This window comes from Typopeltis vanoorti, chromosome 1 (genome assembly GCF_054136105.1).
Source record: "Typopeltis vanoorti isolate ZY-2024b chromosome 1, IOZ_Tvanoo_1.0, whole genome shotgun sequence".
Taxonomy (NCBI): domain Eukaryota; kingdom Metazoa; phylum Arthropoda; class Arachnida; order Uropygi; family Thelyphonidae; genus Typopeltis; species Typopeltis vanoorti.
In genome coordinates this window covers 60,048,229-60,069,403 of record NC_143549.1, presented here as the reverse complement: position 1 = coordinate 60,069,403, position 21,175 = coordinate 60,048,229, and the positions used below count along the sequence as shown (strand labels likewise).

General features: G+C 34.8%; 1 protein-coding gene across 1 annotated transcript in view; it reads right to left on the bottom strand.

The window, feature by feature from the left end:
* Positions 1-21,175, bottom strand: part of MAN1 (LEM domain-containing inner nuclear membrane protein MAN1) — a 296,543-nt gene that overhangs the window by 250,399 nt on the left and 24,969 nt on the right. Inside the window, exon 2 of the mRNA XM_090397559.1 lies at positions 17,510-17,722. Coding sequence (XP_090253685.1) covers positions 17,510-17,722 — 213 coding nt within the window. The remainder of the gene's footprint in view (positions 1-17,509; positions 17,723-21,175) is intronic.

The window sequence follows — 21,175 nt, the reverse complement described above, 5'->3', positions numbered from 1 at the left end:
GGCTTAAAATGTGGAAAGGCAGCAAGAGTAGATGATATTCAACCAGAAATGCTGAAGTATGGTGGTATAAAAGTCTTACAGTGGCTGCACTGCATAGTTCAGAAGTCCTGGACAGAGGGACGAATTCCCAATGATTGGAGTAGAGCTCTCATAGTACCCACATATAAAAAGGGAAATAAAACTGAAGATTACAGATAATTACAGAGGTATTGCCCTGCTGAGTGATCCTGGTAAGATTTATGCAAGTATACTTGAAAAACGGTTGAGAAGAATTGTGGAAGAAAAGCTTGGTGAAGAACAAGCCGGATTCAGGCCAAATAGAGGCTGTCAGGATCAGATCTTCACTTTCACTTTACAACAAATAGTGGAGAAATCATGGGAATATAGCAAAGATCTGTATTTAAGTTTTGTCGATTTGGAAAAGGCATATGACAAGGTGCCAAGAGAGAAGCTATTCAATGCGCTACAGTTATATGGTGTCAATGGGACATTATATCAAGCAATACTTAATCTTTGAGTTGTAAGTCAGCAGTTAGAATTGAAGGAAGTACAGGAAGATGATTTAATGTTAAATCTGTTGTGTGACAAGGATGTATATTATCCCCTCTGTTATTCATTATCTATATGGATCACATTATGAAGGAAAGTGGTATTAAACATGCTATCAAAATTGGAGTGTTGATGTCAACTCTCTGCTTTATGCAGACGATGTTATACTTCTTAATAAATCTGCTATAAGTCTGCAAGATTCTCTGTCTAAATTGATCAGCAATAAAAAGACAAAGACAATGAGAAAATAGGCAGAATCATTGAAAATGTCAACTGTGTTGTGAATGGAGAACCTATGGAACAAGTAAAACATTTCAGATACTTAGGCATGATTTTTAGTGATGATGGTAAATTAAATATGGAAATAGACAACAGAACCAACAAAGCTGTATGGTGGAAAGTCAATTGAATAAATTCATATGGAATAAGAGAGAAATAGGCTCTCTTTGCCAAGCCAGAGGGTGGGAGGCCAAGGACTCGCTGGATAGGTTATATCCAAAACTCTTGGGTAGACACGTTTGGGAATCCCACCAGAACACCTGAGCTTGGTGGCAGAGGATCGTGACCATTGGAAGTTTTTCTTGCAGCTATTGCCCCCCCCACAACCCAATTAGGAAAGGTGGGCTTTGAAGATGTATGCATAAGATGTATGCGTAAGAAGATGTATAAGAGAGAAATTAGTCGGAACACTAAATTAGCTGTATACAAGACAGTGCTCAAACCAATTTTAACTTATGGATCTGAGAGCTGGGTCAGAAGTAAAACACTTGACCAAAGACTAGAGACAGCAGATATGAGAGTCCTGAGAAAGATTAGAGGCATGAATATATGGCATCAATGGCAATATATTAAAAACAAGGATATTAGAAAAGAACTTGACATTGTTGGCATCCAGGAATGCATTAGCAGAGCTAATCTCAGGTGGTATGGTCACTTAAACAGAATGGGCGAGGAAAGATTAGCAAAACAAGTGTGCTCTGCCAGGTTGGCAGGAAAACGACCCAGAGGAAGACCAAGATATAGGTTGATTGATATGGTACAAAGTGCCTTAGACAATAGAAATATAAGATCTGATAATGTTGGAGTCTTGACAAGTAACAGACTGATTTGGAAGAAAATTGTAGATAGGAAGTTAGTAATGATGTAAATTTTTCATGTAGTACCTCATCATATCCTGTACATCCTGTGAGGGTACATGGCAGGAATTTAATGATGATGGCAAATTACAAGTCATTTATAAATAACCAGTTGTGTGAACTCCATTTAAGACTGTCAATACATACATTAGTATTAGCTGTAAGTGGGAGGGGTAGATAATCTGGAAGCAACACTCTAGACCACTGGTCACCAAAGTGGCCGATATAACATTGTTAGGGATCGATTTGGGCTCAGGGGTCGATAGAAATACAAGACATCATTGTACAGGTAATATTTAATTCGGTTAACTTGGATTACCTCCATCCTGAATGACAACGCAATTAAGAGTGAATCGTGAGGACAGCGACATGAATAGGACCTGTAAGATGGAGCAAGGTCATGAAAATAGTTACGGAGGCCAATCATGTAGGCCAAAATGACGTATTTACCAATAAACGGATGTCCGTGGTTCCTGCCCGTGGTACATCCTATATATACCTATAGGAAGATTGTATTATTATTATTTTATCTAAATTAAATTTTATATATTATTTATCCCCCCCCCTATCAAATATGTAATGTTAATAAGGACGTCAAAAACAAAAACGTATCCCTTTGACGTTAAGCCAATATAATAATATATACTATATTATACATACAAGAAACACTGTAACTATAAAATATACAATCTAAAAACTCACATAAGCATCTTTTTTGCTTGTCCTGTCATAATCACGTAATAGTAAAATAGAGATGGTCGATAAAAAGTCAAGAAACTCTTGAAGGGGTCGACGATCAAAGAAGTTTGGCGACCCCTGTTCTAGACTAAACATGGATCATTTTAAGCCACTTCATGTAGCCAATAAGCAGCATCATGTGAAATTGTTTTATTCTGGCCTTGCTCACTCATATTAGGAAATATATAACATACAAAATGTAACATTTAATTGCTTAAAAAGTAAACACAGAAACCATTTATGCTTCTATTACAAATCTGTCCAGTTAAATGCATAACATTTGTTAGCACATAATGCTTAGTTGAATAAAAAGTATAAATTACGAACTGTTTGTTTCTATTACAAATCTATCTCCAGTTAAATGCATAATGCTTATATGCATACAATGCTTCTATAAGCTACCCAAGATGAGTCAAATTTTGCATTTTCTAACATATTTTGTAATGATTAACTAGGAGTTTTCCTAAAAATATATTTTTGTTTTTACAGAAATTTTTCCATTTGATAGTTCTTTTTTGATATTTCATACAATGTAGTATTTTACATATTATATAATATGGTACAACGTATGTATATATATTCCCACATTATATAAGGTTACATATTGGACAGGGTGCCACATGATAAGCTGATAATTAAGTTAGAGCATATGAGTTTGGATATCAGGTTAGCGAATTGGATTGAGGATTGATCCTGATATCAGAGTTGAGTATAAGAAGACAGAAGGTTACAAGTGGAGTCCCTCAAGGCTCAGTAATGAAACAAGTTTAACCTGTGTATTGATTACACTGTCAATGGATTGCAAGGAGATATTCAGAAATTTGCAGATGATGTAAAGCTGGGAAGAGATGTTAGTAATAGTGTCAATGTAGTGGCCCTTCAGGAGAATTTGAATAAGCTAGACAAATAAGATTTTCAGTTTAATGCAACTAAATGTAAGGTCTTGTAGTTTGGGATCCATCGATGGGAAGCTGCATAGCCTGTTCGAGAAACTGCACTGCACTAGAGAAATTGGAGGAGGCAAGGAAGCTCGGGATGATGATTAATAGAAACTTAAGAGTTTAGGTGACATATTACAAATGTGGTGAAGGTAACCCAGAAGATTGCTTCAATACTGAGAAGGACATTGACCAGAAGAGATAGAAGAGTTGTAGTTTCATTGTATAAAGCTTGAGGAGAGCACAAAGGCAGATAACAAAAATTATATCAGGACTGTACAGTGTTAGCCTATGAGGATAGACTTACATGCAAATCGCAGAATTGGTCAATAGAAAGAGAAGTAATATGATTGAAACAAGAGGGTAAATAGTGGCTTTTTTTGTATGCAGGGTGGTTGGACCTTGGAGTGCATTGCCTAATAGGGTAGCAAGAGCACAAACAGTGAGTGAGTTTAAGGAATGGTATGATCGACTATTGTTTAAGATAGGCCTCCCACAATGAGTAATGGTCTCCATTGAGGTCCCAAATAAAGTGCTTGTAACAGCAGATATGCAAGGTCTACAGTTTGCTTCACTTTCTTGAATCAAGAACAGTCAATGCATAACTGAAAACATATTTTGAACCATTTTATTTTTCTCAGTGTTTTCATAAAAATGGAAGGACTTAATTCTAAGAGAAAAAGTCGCTGATACTAAGTTGTCACAAAATGAAACAGCAAAGTATGGAATATCACAATCACAAGTATTGGAAATGAGTTTACTTATGCTGCAATTACAGCAAAGTACTTACATTTTTGTTGCTTCAAGAAAAGAAAAGGAAAGGAAAATATCTTTATTTATGCCATAAATTTATTACTTTAATATATCATTAGTTAAATTACTGTCTGTGCATGCATATAGAAAAAAATTCATATTCATAGTTGGTGGGTAACATTGGGCAACTGAAAACTGCATATTTCACTTGGAAAAAAGTTGCTATATTAAGCATTACATAACTTTTTACATATTATGTAACAAAATGAGTTGCACTTCAGGCGACTCAAAAAGGAATTTGAACTTAAATATTTTAATATGAAAATAAAAGTTCAACTGTTTTGTATAAAATGCATAATCAAGTGCTAACATTAATATGAATTAAACAGATAAATATAATATCTATTATTCTTAAGAAAGATTTAAAATGCTTCAAATTTGACAATTTTAGTCAAGGATAAAATATCTGTATTTCTTTCTTAGGTAGGTAAGGCATATTAATGTTGAAAGTTTATTTTTCACTTGGTTAGAGTATAATAAATTTAGTTTAATCCTTTATCCAAGTGTGAGCAAACAAAGTTTGCGCCTGAAAGTATCTTCAGGACTGGGGTAAGGTGATACAACACCAGGGCAACTCGTTGCAAAGGTGTAGCAAGCTACCAACACTTCTGTCTCAGTATCTCCTTTAATGCAAAACACATCTCCTTGCGGATATGTCTAATGAGACATATCCGGTCATTAGACATATCCGCAAGGAGATGTGTTTTGCATTAAAGGAGATACTGAGACAGAAGTGTTGGTAGCTTACTACACCTTTGCAACGAGTTGCCCTGGTGTTGTATCACCTTACCCCAGTCCTGAAGATACTTTCAGGCGCAAACTTTGTTTGCTCACACTTGGATAAAGGATTAAACTAAATTTATTATACTCTAACCAAGTGAAAAATAAACTTTCAACATCTTTCTCTAAATCCAGAGTAATGTATTAAAAAAGGGTGGCACACCATTTGGCAACTCCTATAGGTAGAGATGACCTGCGAATGCTTCTGCCTGGTATCTCAGCTTGGGCCTGGCTCCCACTGAAGAGACCTCAATAAAGGTCGAAACTAGTCTGGGTAGTGGCCCTTCCCTTAATGCATAACATTAGACATATCCGCAAGGAGATGTGTTTTGCATTAAAGGAGATACTGAGACAGAAGTGTTGGTAGCTTGCTACACCTTTGCAACAAGTTGCCCTGGTGTTGTATCACCTTACCCCAGTCCTGAAGATACTTTCAGGTGCAAACTTTGTTTGCTCACACTTGGATAAAGGATTAAACTAAATTTATTATAAGGCATATTAATGTTTGCACTAAGAAATTTTCACAATTACATCAAGAATAGAGCAAATGTCAAACATTTGCAAAAATGTAAGAAAGCTAAACACCATAAAACTAGCTAAACAAAATCCTTGAGAAGACTTTGGTAAGAACATAAAAAACAAATACCAAGAAGGTGCCAAAATATTCCGGGGGGGGGGGGGTTCAAAAATCTCAGAAATAGAGGAAAGTGCTGTAAAAGCAATTAGAGATGATAAAGGTGCATGAAAACTGGTGAAAAAGATATCCTTGATGTATGGAGTAATTATTTCAAAAAATTGCTAAACAAAACAATCAATGACAGCACAGTAGTAAAAAACACTCAATAGGCATGCAATCAGGAATACATATCCATATTTAAAATAGGAAAAAGTCATCCAAAGCCTAAAATGTAGAAAGGCAGCAGGAGTAGATGATATTCGATGAGAAATGCTCAAATCTTACAGTGGCTGAGCTGCATAGTTCAGAAGGCCTGGACAGAGGGATGAATCCCAGATGATTGGAGTAGAGCTCTCATAGTAGTCTACTCCAATATAAAAAAAGGGAAATAAAACTGAATATAAGAATTACAGAGGTATTTCTCTACTGAGTGTTCCTGGTAAGATTTATGCAAGTATACTTGAGGAACGGTTGAGAAGGATTGTAGAAGGGAAGCTTGGTGAAGAATAAGCTGGATTCAGGCCAAATAGAGGCTGTCAGGATCAGATTTTCACTTTACGACAAATAGTTGAGAAAGCATGGGAATATAACAAAGATCTGTATTTAAGTTTTGTCAATCTGGAAAAGGCATATGACAAGGTGCTAAGAGAGCTATTCAAAATACTACAGTTGTATGGTGTCTATGGAGCTTATATCAAGCAGTAATTAAGTCTTTATTTGAGTTGTAAGTTCAGCAGTTAGAATTGAAGGAAGTACAGAAAGATGGTGTTATATTAAATCTGGTATCAGGCAAGGACATACATTTTCCTCTCTTTTATTTATTATCTATATGGATCACATTATGAAGGAAAGTGGAATTAAACCTGATCTCAAAATTGGAGATGTTAATCTCAACTCTTTACTTTATGCAGATGATGTTATACTTCTAAATAAATCCGCTACAAGTCTGCAAGATTCCCTGACTAAACTGAATAACTGTTGTAATAGATATGGTATGAAGGTCAGCAATAACAAGACAAAGACAATGAAAATAGGTAGAAGCACTGAAAATATCAACTGCATTGTGAATGGAGAACCTATAGAAAAGTAAAACATTTCAGTTACTTAGGCACGATTTTTAGTGAAGATGGTAAATTAAATATGGACATAGATAACAGAATCAACAAAGCTAGTATGGTAGAAAGTCAACTAAATAAATTTATATGGAATAAGAGAGAAATTAGTCAAAACACTAAATTAGCTGTATACAAGTGTTCAAACGAATTTTAACTTATGAATGTGAGAGCTGGGTTAGAAGTGAAACACTTAACCAAAGCCTAGAGACCGCAGATATGAGAGTAGTGAGAAAAATTAGAGGCGTGAACAGATGGCATTAATGGTAATATCATATTAAAAATGAGGATATTAGGAAAGAACTTGACATTGTTAGCATCCAAGAATGTGTTAGCAGAGCTAATTTCAGGTGGTATGGTCACTTAAACAGAATGGGTGAGGAAAGATTAGCAAAACAAGTTTTCTCTGTCAGGGTGGCAGGAAAAAGACCCAGAGGAAGACTCAGATATACGTGGATTGATATGGTAAAAAGTGCCTTTGAAGACAGAAATATAAGATCTGATAACGTTGGAGTCTTGACAGATTGATTTAGAGGAAAATTGTAGATAGGAAGTTAGTAATGATGTAAATTTTTCATATAGTATTATCATATCCTGTACACCCCTTGAGGGTCCATGTCAGGAATTTGATGATGATGGGAGAATAAATATGTTGCATTATCTGGGTTTCGAGATCCTCCAAGTAATCGAGATACTGCATTATTTCTGTACTGAGAACTATCAGGTAAAACTTCGTATCATAAATGCATTCACCAGCTGGTGAACTGGGCTAGTAATCAAAAGTTTTACAGTGACTGCACTGTATAATTAAGAAGGCATGGTCAGAAGTTTGAATTCCATATGACTGGAGTAGAGCTCTCATACTGGTTATTTATAAGAAGGAAAATAGAACCATATGGGAATTACAGAGCAATTTTTCTAATGAGTGGTCCAAGTAAGATTTATGCAGTATACCTGAGAAGAGGCTAAGAAAAATTATCAAAGAGATCCTTGTAGAAGAACAAGCTAATTTCAGACCAAATAAGGACTGTCAGGATGATATTTTCACTTCAAAACAAATAGTTGATAACAAAGATCTGTATTTATTTAAGTTCGGGAGATCTGGGAAAGGCATATGACAAGGAGCTGCCAAGAGAAAAGCTGTTCAGAACACTACAATTATAAAGACATTGTAATGGGGGATACAGTCTATATTTAAGTTATAAGTCAACAGTCAGAACTGAAGGAGGTATGATGGTTTGACATAAGCTGAGGTGTGAGTCATGGGTGCACGCTATCTCCACTGTTATTAATCATCAATATTATGAAGGAAAGTGGTATTAAAACTGGTATCAAAATTGGATACATTAATCTCAGCTCTTCACTTTAATCAACATAAAGCTGATAATGTTATACTCTTAAATAAATCCAGTACAAATTTGTAGGATTCCTTAAAGAAACTGAATAACTGCTATAACAATATGTCAAGATATATTGCTATAAAAGATATAACTAATACAGATATAACAAACAATGATTGATTCAGCCAGAACCATGTGATGAGGTTATCATCTGCAATGATAGAAATTCAAAACTCCATAGTGGATTCTTGAAGTTAAACAGGTAATCAAGGAAAAGAAGAAAGCATATTGAAAACTATTAGCAAGTAAGTCAAATTAAACTTGATAAGAAATTATATTCTAATTTAATCCTTTATCCAAGTGCAAGCACACAAAGTTTGCATATGAAGTACCTTCACAACTCAGCTACTTTTATAGTAGCTCAGTTGTGAAGGGGAAGACTTTCGTAAGAACATAGAAAATAAATATTAACAAGGTGGGAAAACATTCTGGAGTTATTGAAAAAAAGATTAGAAATGGAGGAAAGAATAGTGTAAAAGGAATCAGATGATAAAGGTGACATGAAAACAGAAGATATTTCACATGTCTGGAGTAATTACTTTGAAAGATTGCTAAATGAAAAACAAGCAGTGACAGTACTGTGGTAGAAAACACTTACCAAGAATGCCATTAGGAATAAATATCAGTACATGAAGTAGAAAATCCATCAAAAACCTGAAATGTGGAAAGGCAGATAGAGTAGATGATATTGGATCAGAACGCTCAAATATGGAGTTTTATAATGGCTACACTACATAATTCAGAAGGTCTGGTAAGAGAGTCAAAATCATGATGACTGGAGTATAGCTATCATAGAACCTATCATAAAAAGGGAATTAAAATCCAATGTGTATTACAGAGGAATTTTCCTACTGAGTGCTCCTGGTAAGATTATGCACACATACTTGAGAAAAACATGTAAGAAAAATTGTGGAATGGAAGCTTGAAGAAGAATAGGCTGAATAAGAGGTTTTCAAGATCAAATTTTCACTTTAAGACAAATATTTGAGAAATCATGGGAATGTAACAAGAATCTGTATTTAAGTATTGTAGAACTAGAAAAGGCATATGAAAAGCAGTTCAAAACACTACAATTGTATGGTGTTAATGGGACAATATATCAAGCAATACTTAGTATTTATTTGAGTTGTAATTGTAAGTGAGCAGTTAGAATTAAAGGAGGTACAGGAAAATGGTTTAACCACCATACCATTGGCTTGGATATACATCCATAATTACATGGATGCAAAGTGTCCATTGAAGTCAATATAACCATTGGATATAGAAAAAAAAATTATATGGATATAAAGGGAATATTATTGATATATTTGTTTAATGTGGCCAGTTGGGTGGTTAATGTTAAATCAGGTGTGAGACAAGGGCATAATTATCTCCAATGTTATTCATCATCTATATGGATCACATTATGAAGAAAAGTGGTATTAAACTAAAACCAATGGTTATATTGACTCCAATTTCAGCTCTTTACTTTATGCAGATGATGTTATATTTTTAAATAAATCCAATATAATCTGCAGGATTCCATGAATAAACTGTAATTAAACATTCCATGAATAAATGCTGTAATAAATTTAGTATGAAAATCAGCAATAAAAAGAAAAAGAATGATAATAGGTAAACACTGAAAACATCAACTGCATTCTGAATGGGGAACCTATAGAACAAGTAAAACATTTCATTTATTTAGGCATAATTTTTAATGAAGAGAAAATTTAAATTTGCTAATAGACAGCAGAATTAGCAAAACTGATAAGGTAGGAAGTTAACTGAATGGAATAAGAGAGAAATTAGTGGAAACATTAAACTAGCTGTATACAAGACAGTATTCTAACCAATTTAACTTGTAGATCTGAGAGCTGGGTTAGAAATAAACACTTGATGAAAGACTGGAGACCATAGATACGAGAATTCTGAGAAACACTGGGAGAGTGATTAAAAATTAATATACCAAGAAAGAACTTAACATACTAGTGACATTATACAAGAAAGGAAATAAGCTAGAATGTAAAAATTATAGAACAATTGCTTTGACAAGTCACCTTGGTAAGGTGATGATGATACTGACAGAAAGATTGAGAACACAATTGGAAGCATACCTTGCAGATGAGCAAGCAGGATTTAGAAAAGATAGAAGTACAATTCAACAGATTTTGACAATGCAGTTAATAGCAGAAAAAGCTGGAAAAAAAACAAAAACATATATAATTGCTTTGTTGATTTTCAGAAGGCAGTGGTAGAATCCTATGGAATTGCTAGAAAACTAATAGCTATATTAGAAGATGTGTATAAGAATGCAGTTGCAGCAGTTAGATGACTTGGGGAAATGGTTTAGAACAAGCAGAGGTACTAGAAGGGGGACCCAATATCACCAAGCATTTTCATCAGACATTTAGAAAGAACAATGGATAAAATGAAGGGTGATTCAAAGGAAATATCAGTACATGGGATGAGAATTAACAATCAGAAATTTGCAGATGACGTTATTACTGAAGAAGATGAAAGAGAACTACAAAAAACATTGAAACTGTTAAATGAGGAAGGAAAGAGATTTGACTTGTTATGAACTTGGAAAAAACAAAGACAATGGTATTTGGTGAGAAGAACGTGAAACAAAAGATATAAGTGGATGGAATTGATATAGAAAATGTAGAACAACTGACATATTCGGGAAGTAAAATGACAAAAAAAGAAATAAAGATCAGGATTGCAAAGGGAAGAACAAATCTGAAGGCCATGGATAACATCTGGAAAAGTGATCAGCCTGTAAACAAAATTAAGCGTGCTGAAAACATGTATATTTAGCAGTGTACTGCATGGATCTGAAACATGGATGATAAATAAGGAATCAAGAAAAAGAAATTTGGCATTTTCTGTACCCATCCTATTCTTAGAATCTTCCTGGAATTACAGGAAGATTCTAAGAATAGGATGGGTACAGAAAATTACAAATGAAGAGCTCTATCGTACGATATAACCAAAGAAGAATCTAATGCAGAAAATTATAAAATGGAAGCTGCAAAGACATAAAATAATCATCCAAACTAAAATAGTTCAGATGGTCATTTTACCTTTGAATGCCATAGTTGAGTTCTTTCTTGGGAGAGAGAGATTGACATATTATTCTATTATTAAATTCAGCTTATAACAGCTTTTTGGTAGATTGTTCTGAGTTGCTCTAAATATTACTTGGTCACTTGCAATGAGTAATCTCAGATAAAATTTTTTTTTTTTGTTTGGATTCCTTATTTGTTAATTAACCTGCATTCTTTCATTATTTCATTCATATATATTGAAAATAACTCTGGATATAGGTGGGCATCTTTGCCAAGTCCTCCTGTTACTTGTTTCATTTTGTTCTTGCTTCTTTTTATGTTTATTACTGTTTTTGCATATAAGCTATAGGTGATTTTAATAAATTTACATGCAAGTTGTTTTTCAGTATATCAAAGAGTTTATAACTATCTTTTTAATGGCACTTGTGATATAATAAAGATTATCAGAAGTATTCACAAGAATAAAGAATAATAATTTTTATTATTGCAAATATTTTGGCAGAAATTAACAGGCTATCACTGTGAGTGAGCAGGAGGTATTTGAGGAAATAAATAATCCTGATGTCAATAAGGCAATAGGATTTGATGATATTGCAATGCATCTTAAGGGAATGTTCCAGGGAATTGGCATGCCTGTTTAATGAGTCTTACAACAGCACAGGTTCCAAGGAAGTGGAAAGGTAAAATTGTTCCACTGCATAAAGGTGGTGATAAGGCTGTGGCTACAAATGATAGGCTAATCTGTATATCTGAGGTTGTGGTGCAGGTACTAAGATTGGTGTGAAGTAGGATAAAGAAATGGGTTGATAACAGCAGTATTCTCTATGATTATCATCATGGGTTTGTTAAAGAGAGATCATGTTTTACTAACTTACTTATGTACTATAACAAGGTGACAAATACCTTGGACATGGGAGATGCATATACAGCAGTGTACTTGGATTTTGCAAAAGCTTTTGATAGAGTGCTACATGACAAGCTGTTAAATAAATTGAAACAGATGAGACTGGATAACAGACTTCTGAGTTGAATTAGTGACTGTCAGGAAGTTGCATATGGGTGGTGCAGTATGAAAGAGGAAGGTAACTAGTAGTGTGCCACAGGATCAGTTTTGGACCTCTGAATCAATTGTACGAATGTACAAGTAAGTGAAACTGTCAGTTCATTGTTGCAAAGCATAAGGTTTTGAAATTTGGTAAGCAGCAATGGGATGCAAAGTATCACTTGGTGGGGAAACTTTAAAGGAGTTAGAGGAGATGAGAGATCTAGGAGTCCATGTTGGAGGCTTAATGGATTGTATACAGCACTCAGAAAGGATTAAAACAGAATTTAATACTTCCTATATTTCATCTCAGTCACTGAGACATCTTCAGGGATTACAAAAAAAACTAATGTAATATATACACAAATACCACACAATACTAAGCCTACCACATGGGTGACTCTAAAGTCCTATCTAGGCAGAGCACCCTCTAAGGGCGGTTGTAGGTGGCCTGGAATGTAAGGTGGGATCTCTGATGATAAGTGTTTCCCAAATCTTAGGAAGTTTAATGCAATGTCCTCACAGCACTTAAGCCTCTACACACAGATCTAGGAGTGGTGATGGACAAGGACCTGAAATTCAGGGGCCACACTGAATAAGTTGTGAAGACGTCACATCAGGTAATGGCAATGATGCAAAGGATCCTAACATGCAGAAACAAAAAGGTTATGATGCCATTGTAGATGGCCTTGATCAGGCCTCATATGGGTTATTGTGCATAGATTTGGTCACCAGGTTTTCATGGTAATGAGGATATGTTAGAAAGGGTCCAGAGAAGATTCACAAAGGTGGTCAGTGGTCTTTGGAATGTGGAGTACGAGGACAGGGGTGTAAAACAAGAGGCTATTATCACTGGAATTTGTAGGAGGATGTAAGTAGAGGAGTGAGGAGCAGATTCTTTGCATAGAGAGAGAGTGTCTGTGTGTGTGTGTGTGGAATGCATTACCTGAGTGTTGTGAATGTAGACACATTGAATCAGTTTAAGGCAAGGTTGGATGAGCATTATGTGCAATAGTGTGTACCTCCTGCAATGAGTCTCTGACACCATGGAGGGCAGATGTAATAATAATAATCAGTGCATCAGCATAATCACAAAATGAAGCTAGAACAAAAAAAAGTTAATCCTATTTACAGAGCCAAGCCATGCGCTGGAATACAACCATATGGGTGATTACAAAAGCTCATTTAATTTTGTTTTTTTCTGTATTTCAAAACTAAATTTAAAATGATTCGAAATACAAAATTATCAAAACTTTATATAAATAAAATTACTGAATGACAGCATTTAAAATAAAATAAAAAAGGGTGGGGAAGTACACTATTGTCTGCCATTACCATTCATGAGGATAAGATGCTCCTAAATCTTGGCAATGGTCATTCCAATTAAAGTTTAGACAATGCAGAAGTATTCAGCATTATTTAAATAACTGCTTAAACCCAAAAAAACAATAGCCAATGTAAAAGGCGGATACTGACCAGAAGATATTGTAAACAGTGTCCACTACATGCTGGGAAGGCCAGATTTTTCAAATTTATTGTTGATATGAAACAAGTTATCATTTCTCAACTGAATATCCTGTTTGTCTAAAGTATAAGCAGAGGCACTCACACTGAACCCAGTAAATATCAGGGAGGAAGAGAGGGGGGGGGGTATATATCTTTCATGGATGGTAACCAGGAGGAAATTTTGTTGATTGGATTTTAATGGTATAAATGTGAACACAGATTGATAAGAAAATAACTATTTCTTAACTTAAATGCTAATATGTTTTTTTTTCAAAACTTTGGACTACTATTTTTCAAAATTTGGACTAATGTTTTTTTTTTAACTTAGATGGCGCATAATTAGGACTTTGGTCTTTGTGTTGCATGCTACAATTACGCATACTAGTCCCACTGTTACACCGAATTGCGGTTGTCTCGCTACTGTAACAAACTTTGTTTGTGTGCTCTAAAGATGCTGGATATAATATCAGTGAAATATCAGCATTTAAGTTAATAAACAGTTATTTTCTTATCAATCTGTGATTGCATCTATACCATTAAAATCCAATCAACATGTGTAACAAACACATAAGCCTTTCCACACAGTTAAGGAGGAAATTTTGTCGACAAAAGAATGTAGTGACTAAACTATTTTTTCAATTGCATCCAAGATGCCTGTGATGTATGGAATAAGGACTTGCCTTATTCCATACATCACAGGCTTGGGGTTAGACTTGTATGTGTCCAGGATGCATTTAAGCTTCCTCAAGGTGAAGCCATTCTGTAGTATGATACAACGGATGGTGCAGTTCTTATCAGAGAGATTGGGAATTGGAGCAGATAACACGTACTCTGTTGAGCAAAGATTTGAAAATGCCTATTTTTCGAGATGGACGGGCTGAATTTTGTTGTATGTAGCGGACTTTGCAGTTAGGTTAATGGTAAACAGATGCAAGTATTTCAAATAGGGTACAGGAAAGGAGATGTCCAGGAATCAACAACAATAAACCTAAAAAATCTGACCTTGCTCAGCATAGTGCTAGATACTCACCACAATATCTTCTTGTCAAATACTCACCTTTCACCTTGCCAGACTGGTTGGCCAAGTGGTTGGTGTATCCACTCTCCAGCTAAAAGGATGTGGGTTCGAATCCTGCCAAGGCTGTTTGTGATTGTCCTATAAACCAATTATTATATGTACTGCTGTGACCTGTGTCCTGGAGCAGTATGACCTCTGATGTTTTTGCACTATAAAAAATCAAATCAAAACTTTTTGCATTGGTGTTTAGGGCTTGAATGGTTATTTAAAGAGCACACTGAAGCAATTCTACAGTGTCCAAGCTTAAATTGGAATGACCGCCTATCCACTGCTAAGATTTGAGAGTCTCATCCTCATGAATGGCAATGGCAGGCAATAGTGTGTTCCCCCTCCATTTTTTCTTATTTTTATTTATGTATTTTTTTAAATGCTATGTTGTCATTCAGTCATTTTATTTATCTAAATTTTTGTATTTCAAATCATTTTTAGTTTTGGCTGTAATTGTAATCTCATTGAATTTTGTAATCACCCATATGGTGGCATATTAGCACATGACTCAGCTCTGTAAATAGGATTAGCATTCTTTGTTCTAGCTTCACCTTGTAATTATGATGATGAAGTGAGAATGGCCTGTTAATTTCTGGCCAAAATATTTGCAATACTAAAAATTATTATTCTTTATTCTTGTAAATATGTGTATCTAATAATCATATATCTATCTTGTCAAAAGCCTTTTTTTTTTTTATAGTCTCCGAATGCTGGATGCATTTCTACACTGAATTATCTTTTTCTTCTTTTTTAAATTACTAGTTTGAGAGTGAATACAGGCTCTATGTAGGATCTTCCTTTTCTAAAGCCATTCTGTTTTTCATTTATAATTTTTTTCTAGAATAGGTTTGATTCTCTTCCTTCATTATTTTAGCATTTATCTTACGAAATGTGTTTAATAATAACCTGCAGTCTGTAAGACTAAAGAAAAGCTAAAGAGATGGTGGGAGGATGAAAGAAATGGTTTATTAATTGCAAAAAATCTTTAGCACTTTTTTACATAAGGAATATAAGATGGCAATATCAAAACAGATAATAGAATAAACAAAGGTGGTACTTGGTGGGGGGATTGAATTGAATGATTTCATAAAAATACTAAAGTATCAGTGTACAAGACAAGTATTTAAATTAAATTTAACCTAAGGATATGAGAATTCTAAGAAAAATTAGGGAAGTGAACAGATGGCATCAATGACAGAATCATATTAAAAACAACCATATTAGGAAGAAATTGTTGATATTTTTAGTATTCAGGAATGCTTAAGTAGAGCCAATCTCAGGCAGTATGGTAACTTAAACAGAATAGGAAAGGAAAGATTAGCAAAGCAGTTGTTTGATGCCAGAAAGATGGATAAAAGACCCAGTGGAAGACCAAGAACTGGATAGAATGATGCATTAGAAGATTTTACAATATTGGAGTCCTGGCTGATAGCGGAGATTAGAAATGCTATCAGCAATAAACATGCATCTTGAAGTTGTGATTGGAGGTAAACTTACTGAATGAAAAGAGGGAAATCTGGTTGATAACTCTGTCCGAGGTATGTTTCAATCTCTTTTTTCATATATATTTTCTGTTTCTTCTTTATGCCTCTTCTATAGGTTCTTCTGAACTAAGTTCACTATCATAATGCCATCTTCAAACATGTAAGAAAAGTTTCTCTCTTTATTCTATCAACTACTGGTTTTTGGAACGGCTTTCCTTATACTGTTTTCCTCAAAGATTACAACCAGCAGCTGTTCAAAAAAACATATCAAGAGGTTCTTTCTTCCTTCTTACTCCTTGTACATGACATATGTTAATGTTATAGGTTTTGCAATCTATTGTGTGTGTGTGTGTGTAGCTGATATATATAAAAACTATAAGAATGCATCCAAACATTCATCCTCAATAGCAAAAGTATGTGGTCCTTTCTTTTCTGATCATTCTGAAGATGTATTACCATGCAAAAAGCACTTTTTTTACTGTAAATCTTCCCTCTTTTCTCCCCTTTCTAAACTGCCTAATCTCCCATTCTCCATTCTTCTCTCACTCTTCATTCCCCATAACTATTCTCTTAAATGGCTCAATGAATGCATCTATTTCTAAATTTAAACCATCATGCTTGGAAAGGCATACTGAAATCATTAGCTTATAAATTAACATTTTATAATAATTTTAAATACATTTATTAATAAATTTCACCCTATGATAATACAAGACCAGCAGATTGAATTAAATAATGAAATGTAACCTCCAAAAGTAGTAATTTCTGAAATGTTGAAAAAACAGCAGTTGCTTAGTTCACTTAAGAGCAAAAGGATAAATACCTGTGCACTACATGAAGGAAAGCATTCTTAAGCAAGTGCTGATTAATGGACTTTTAATCTTTGTATCTGTATTACATATGGCTGTGCTTTTTATGCAATACTGGTAATGCAAAATGCATTGCTGCATAATGAACAACTGATTATTTCAATGACTGCAAACTATCAGTTATTACTAATTGATGGAATGTTGTAATGGAATTTTATGGTTATGGATTAAATGTTATCCAATATAAACCATAACTGAATTGTGTCAATAAATTCTATGATTCCAGATAGCAAACTTCACACACAAAAGCTGCTATGTGTTGATACAAAATAACCTACAAAGACTGCCTAGGTTTATACACCGAAATGCTATTAATACCACTTATATCTTTCTTTTAACAAGCTTACTTTTAACAGACAAAGCATGTGAATCCTTCTGTTTAACATTCATGTAGAGCATGCCAACCACCAAAAAGAAAACTGCAACTACTGCCACAAGAAGCCATGAGATGCAGTACGAATAATTAGTTGTATTTCCAAGTTGATCACCTGTCCTAAATTCTCCATTCAGTGTAGAGTCATCCGTCATGAACCCGTTTGCCTTAAGTGAATGACTTGTGTCTGGAAATGGGAAAAAAGATAAATTATTATTAAAAATAATTTGACACTGGAATTCCTTTCTAAACAAAGTTCATATATATTGATGTTAAAAATTAAACACGGCAAAGCTAACAGTAATGGTAATTACCTGCTGGATTTCGTTTTAGGACATGGACAAATCATTACTAAAACCAGAGCATGGGTTCCAACATACATATGCATCAATTCACACGGAGAGAGGACACAAGAATAAGTCTACAATATTGCTGACAGTGATATATATATATATATATATATATATATATATACACACACACACAGGTTCAGAACATAAAGGAGATTCGAAAAACGAAATGATCACAATTTACATTTCAGCAGGATAAAATTAACATCAAGGTCAAGCAGTGTTCAGTGGTGAACTGTAAACTTAACTATACAAATGTTATTCAAGAAAAAAAAAAAATAAGTTGGAAAGATAGAAAATTAAAAAAGATAAAAAAATTCTGGAGAAGAAAACACTTAAAGTTCTTAATTAGCAAATCAGCAGTTACCCTGAGAAAATAAAGAGACAAATGCAAGAAATCTAAGCTGAGCTATATTATTATCATTGTTTTTATTATTTCAGTAATCTCCATGGAGTCAGACTCATCTGGAAATCCACCCAACCAGTAACATGTCTATCATTCTGTTCCCTGATGATAGCAATTTGACTTTGCTGAAATGTTGGAAAAATTGATTTATTTTAGTTAATATTAGTCTATGTTTTAATTTCCTTAAAAAATATAATATGTAAATGTAACTAAATAAAAGTCATGGAAAGACACTTTATTAAGATTAAAGGGAAAAAAAAAAAATATATATATATATATATATAAATTAAAATAATATATATATATATCAACAGTGGCAAACTGGAGACTATTTAAAAAGCACAGAAATGGGGAAAAGAGAACAGTAAAGTGATAACAGACCAGTGGTAGAAAATATTCAAGATCAATGTAATCATGTAATCCATTACATTTTCAATACTGAGATAGGGAAAGCTATCAGACACTTGAAATGTGGAAAAGTAGTTGGAGCACATGACCAGAAATGCTCAAATATAGCGGTAGAGTATATTCAATATACTTTTTGTGTGCTAACATGTAGATAATTTCTTAATATAATTACTTCATCACAGTGGAACCAGCAATTACCCAAGTTTCCAGGAGGAAAAGATCCTCAATCTGTATGAGACCAGCTAGCCTACCATTATATCAGCGGTTTAGATGAGCCATTTGGTTGCAAAGACACCTTGGTATGAGTTTCAGGCCCTTGCCACCTATTACATGAGGAACCATAATTTTTACAGAAACAAAACTTAAGGGAACAAAAGAAACAACTATCATATTATAAACACAGGGTAGTGGATAAACAAATATGTGCAGCTGTTGACAATGATTCAGATACATAAATAACCATTATACATACTGCAATGAAAGAATATTAGAAGTACAGTTAAAATTAAATAAAGCAAAATTAATAGTTGCAGGAGTCTATGCCCTGAAGGAGAAAAGTAGAAAAGATGATTTTTACAAACAGTTACAGGAATAGGGTGCAATTCTAGCTCGCCTCCTCATGGTGCACCATGGATAATGCTAAAGTGCTAGAGTGACTTGCAACCAGAATATCTTCTTGATCTCCTGGTTACTGCACATATGAACTAGATCCCTTAAGAGTAAGATGACTAGCAATATTGGACCTGTTGTCCAAATTTGCCAAATTAACTTCAAGTGTATATGTAGAGCAAAATGTGAATACCTCTCAAAGATTTTATATGACAACAATGTTGACTTTGTTCTTGTCCAAGAGACTCATTGTAAGGATGAGGACCAACTCTGCCATAGGGGTTGAATTCCTGGTTACATTATCACTGGAGCCACTCACCATCACGCACACAGCCTTGCCACCTATGTACGTAGTACCCTATAAGATTCCTACCTCATTACAACCGAAACACTGTCGATGGCGTGCATCAGATAATAACCAAGATAAGACACATAACCATTACTGATGTGTATAAACCTCCAGTCCTCTTTTGGCCTCTGCAAGTTCTACCGGTGCACAACCACCCTGCAATGGTTATAGGAGACTTCAACAGCTACCGCATGCTTCCAACAATGAATACAGAGAGTGAGACTTTGACTGAATGGGCAGAAATTAACATGCACATAATTTTTGATGCAAAAGACAGATCTTCCTTCAAGTCAGCAGCTTGGAACAAGAAGCACAACTCAACCTCTGCTTTGTCACTCAAGACAATGGGTGATTGTTACCTATATCTAGAAGAGTTTCCAAATCTTCTCTTCAACTTTCCATGAAGCTAACACAGTCCAATTATATTAAAGGTAGGCCTACCAGTACCCCTTGCCAGATCCATTCAACATCCCTCCTGGAACCTTCAGAAAGCTGACTGGGACATATTTGCTGCCGATCTTGACAAATATGTCCATTGGATTCCTCCAAAAAGCAATAATTACAAGAGATTCGTGAGAGCTGTTTTAGCTGTAGGTAAGAAGACCATACTAAGAAGCTTCCACAAGGAGCATATTCCTGCATGGGACGATGATAGTAAAAATCTCTATAAAGAATACCTAGAGTGTGGCAACCCTGACATTGCAGATGAACTCATTCACAGCTTGACACCAACCAACAGAAGAAATCGTCTGAGACGATAGAAAGACTGGATTTTCAGCACTCCAGTAGAAAAGAGCCTTCTAAGAAAACTAGGTAGCAACATCCTTACTTCCAGGAACAATCAGCTATTTCTCCTAACCAATATGCATCACATATTGTCAATACATCAAGATATACTGCAAAGGACAAACAGTACACCCTTCAAATAAAAAGAGAACTTACATATTTGAAGAATAGCAGACCATCAGACCCTTTATATTCACAACCTTTCATCCTTGAAGATATTAACACTGCTTTAATGGATATGAAACCAGGCTCGGCTCCAGGTTTTGATGGAATTCATCCTGATTTCCTGTTCAAGTCAGGTCAGAAAGCTAGACAGTGGTTGGCTTGCTTCTTCTCTGGCATCCTCAAGACTGGTAGACTTCCGAAAGAATTTAAGAGGAGAAAAATTATCCCCATCTTAAAATCAGGGAAAACGAACAACAAAACAGAAAATTAACAACCAATCGCCCTGCTTAGCACCTGTTATAAGCTCCTAGAAAGGCTCATCCTCAATAAAATTGCCCCTAAGATAACAGAACAAGTCCAAGTGGAACAGGCCGGATTCAGACATAAATGAAGCTGCTGTGATCGTGATCAGGTTCTGTCACTCACTACACATATAGAGACAGGCTACCAACAATGCCTGAAAATGGCTGTAGCTTTCATAGACCTACCACAGCTTATGATACAGTCTGGAGGCAAGATGCAGTCTGCAAGTTACTCTGTGCAGTTAGTCCCATGCAGAACAACAGC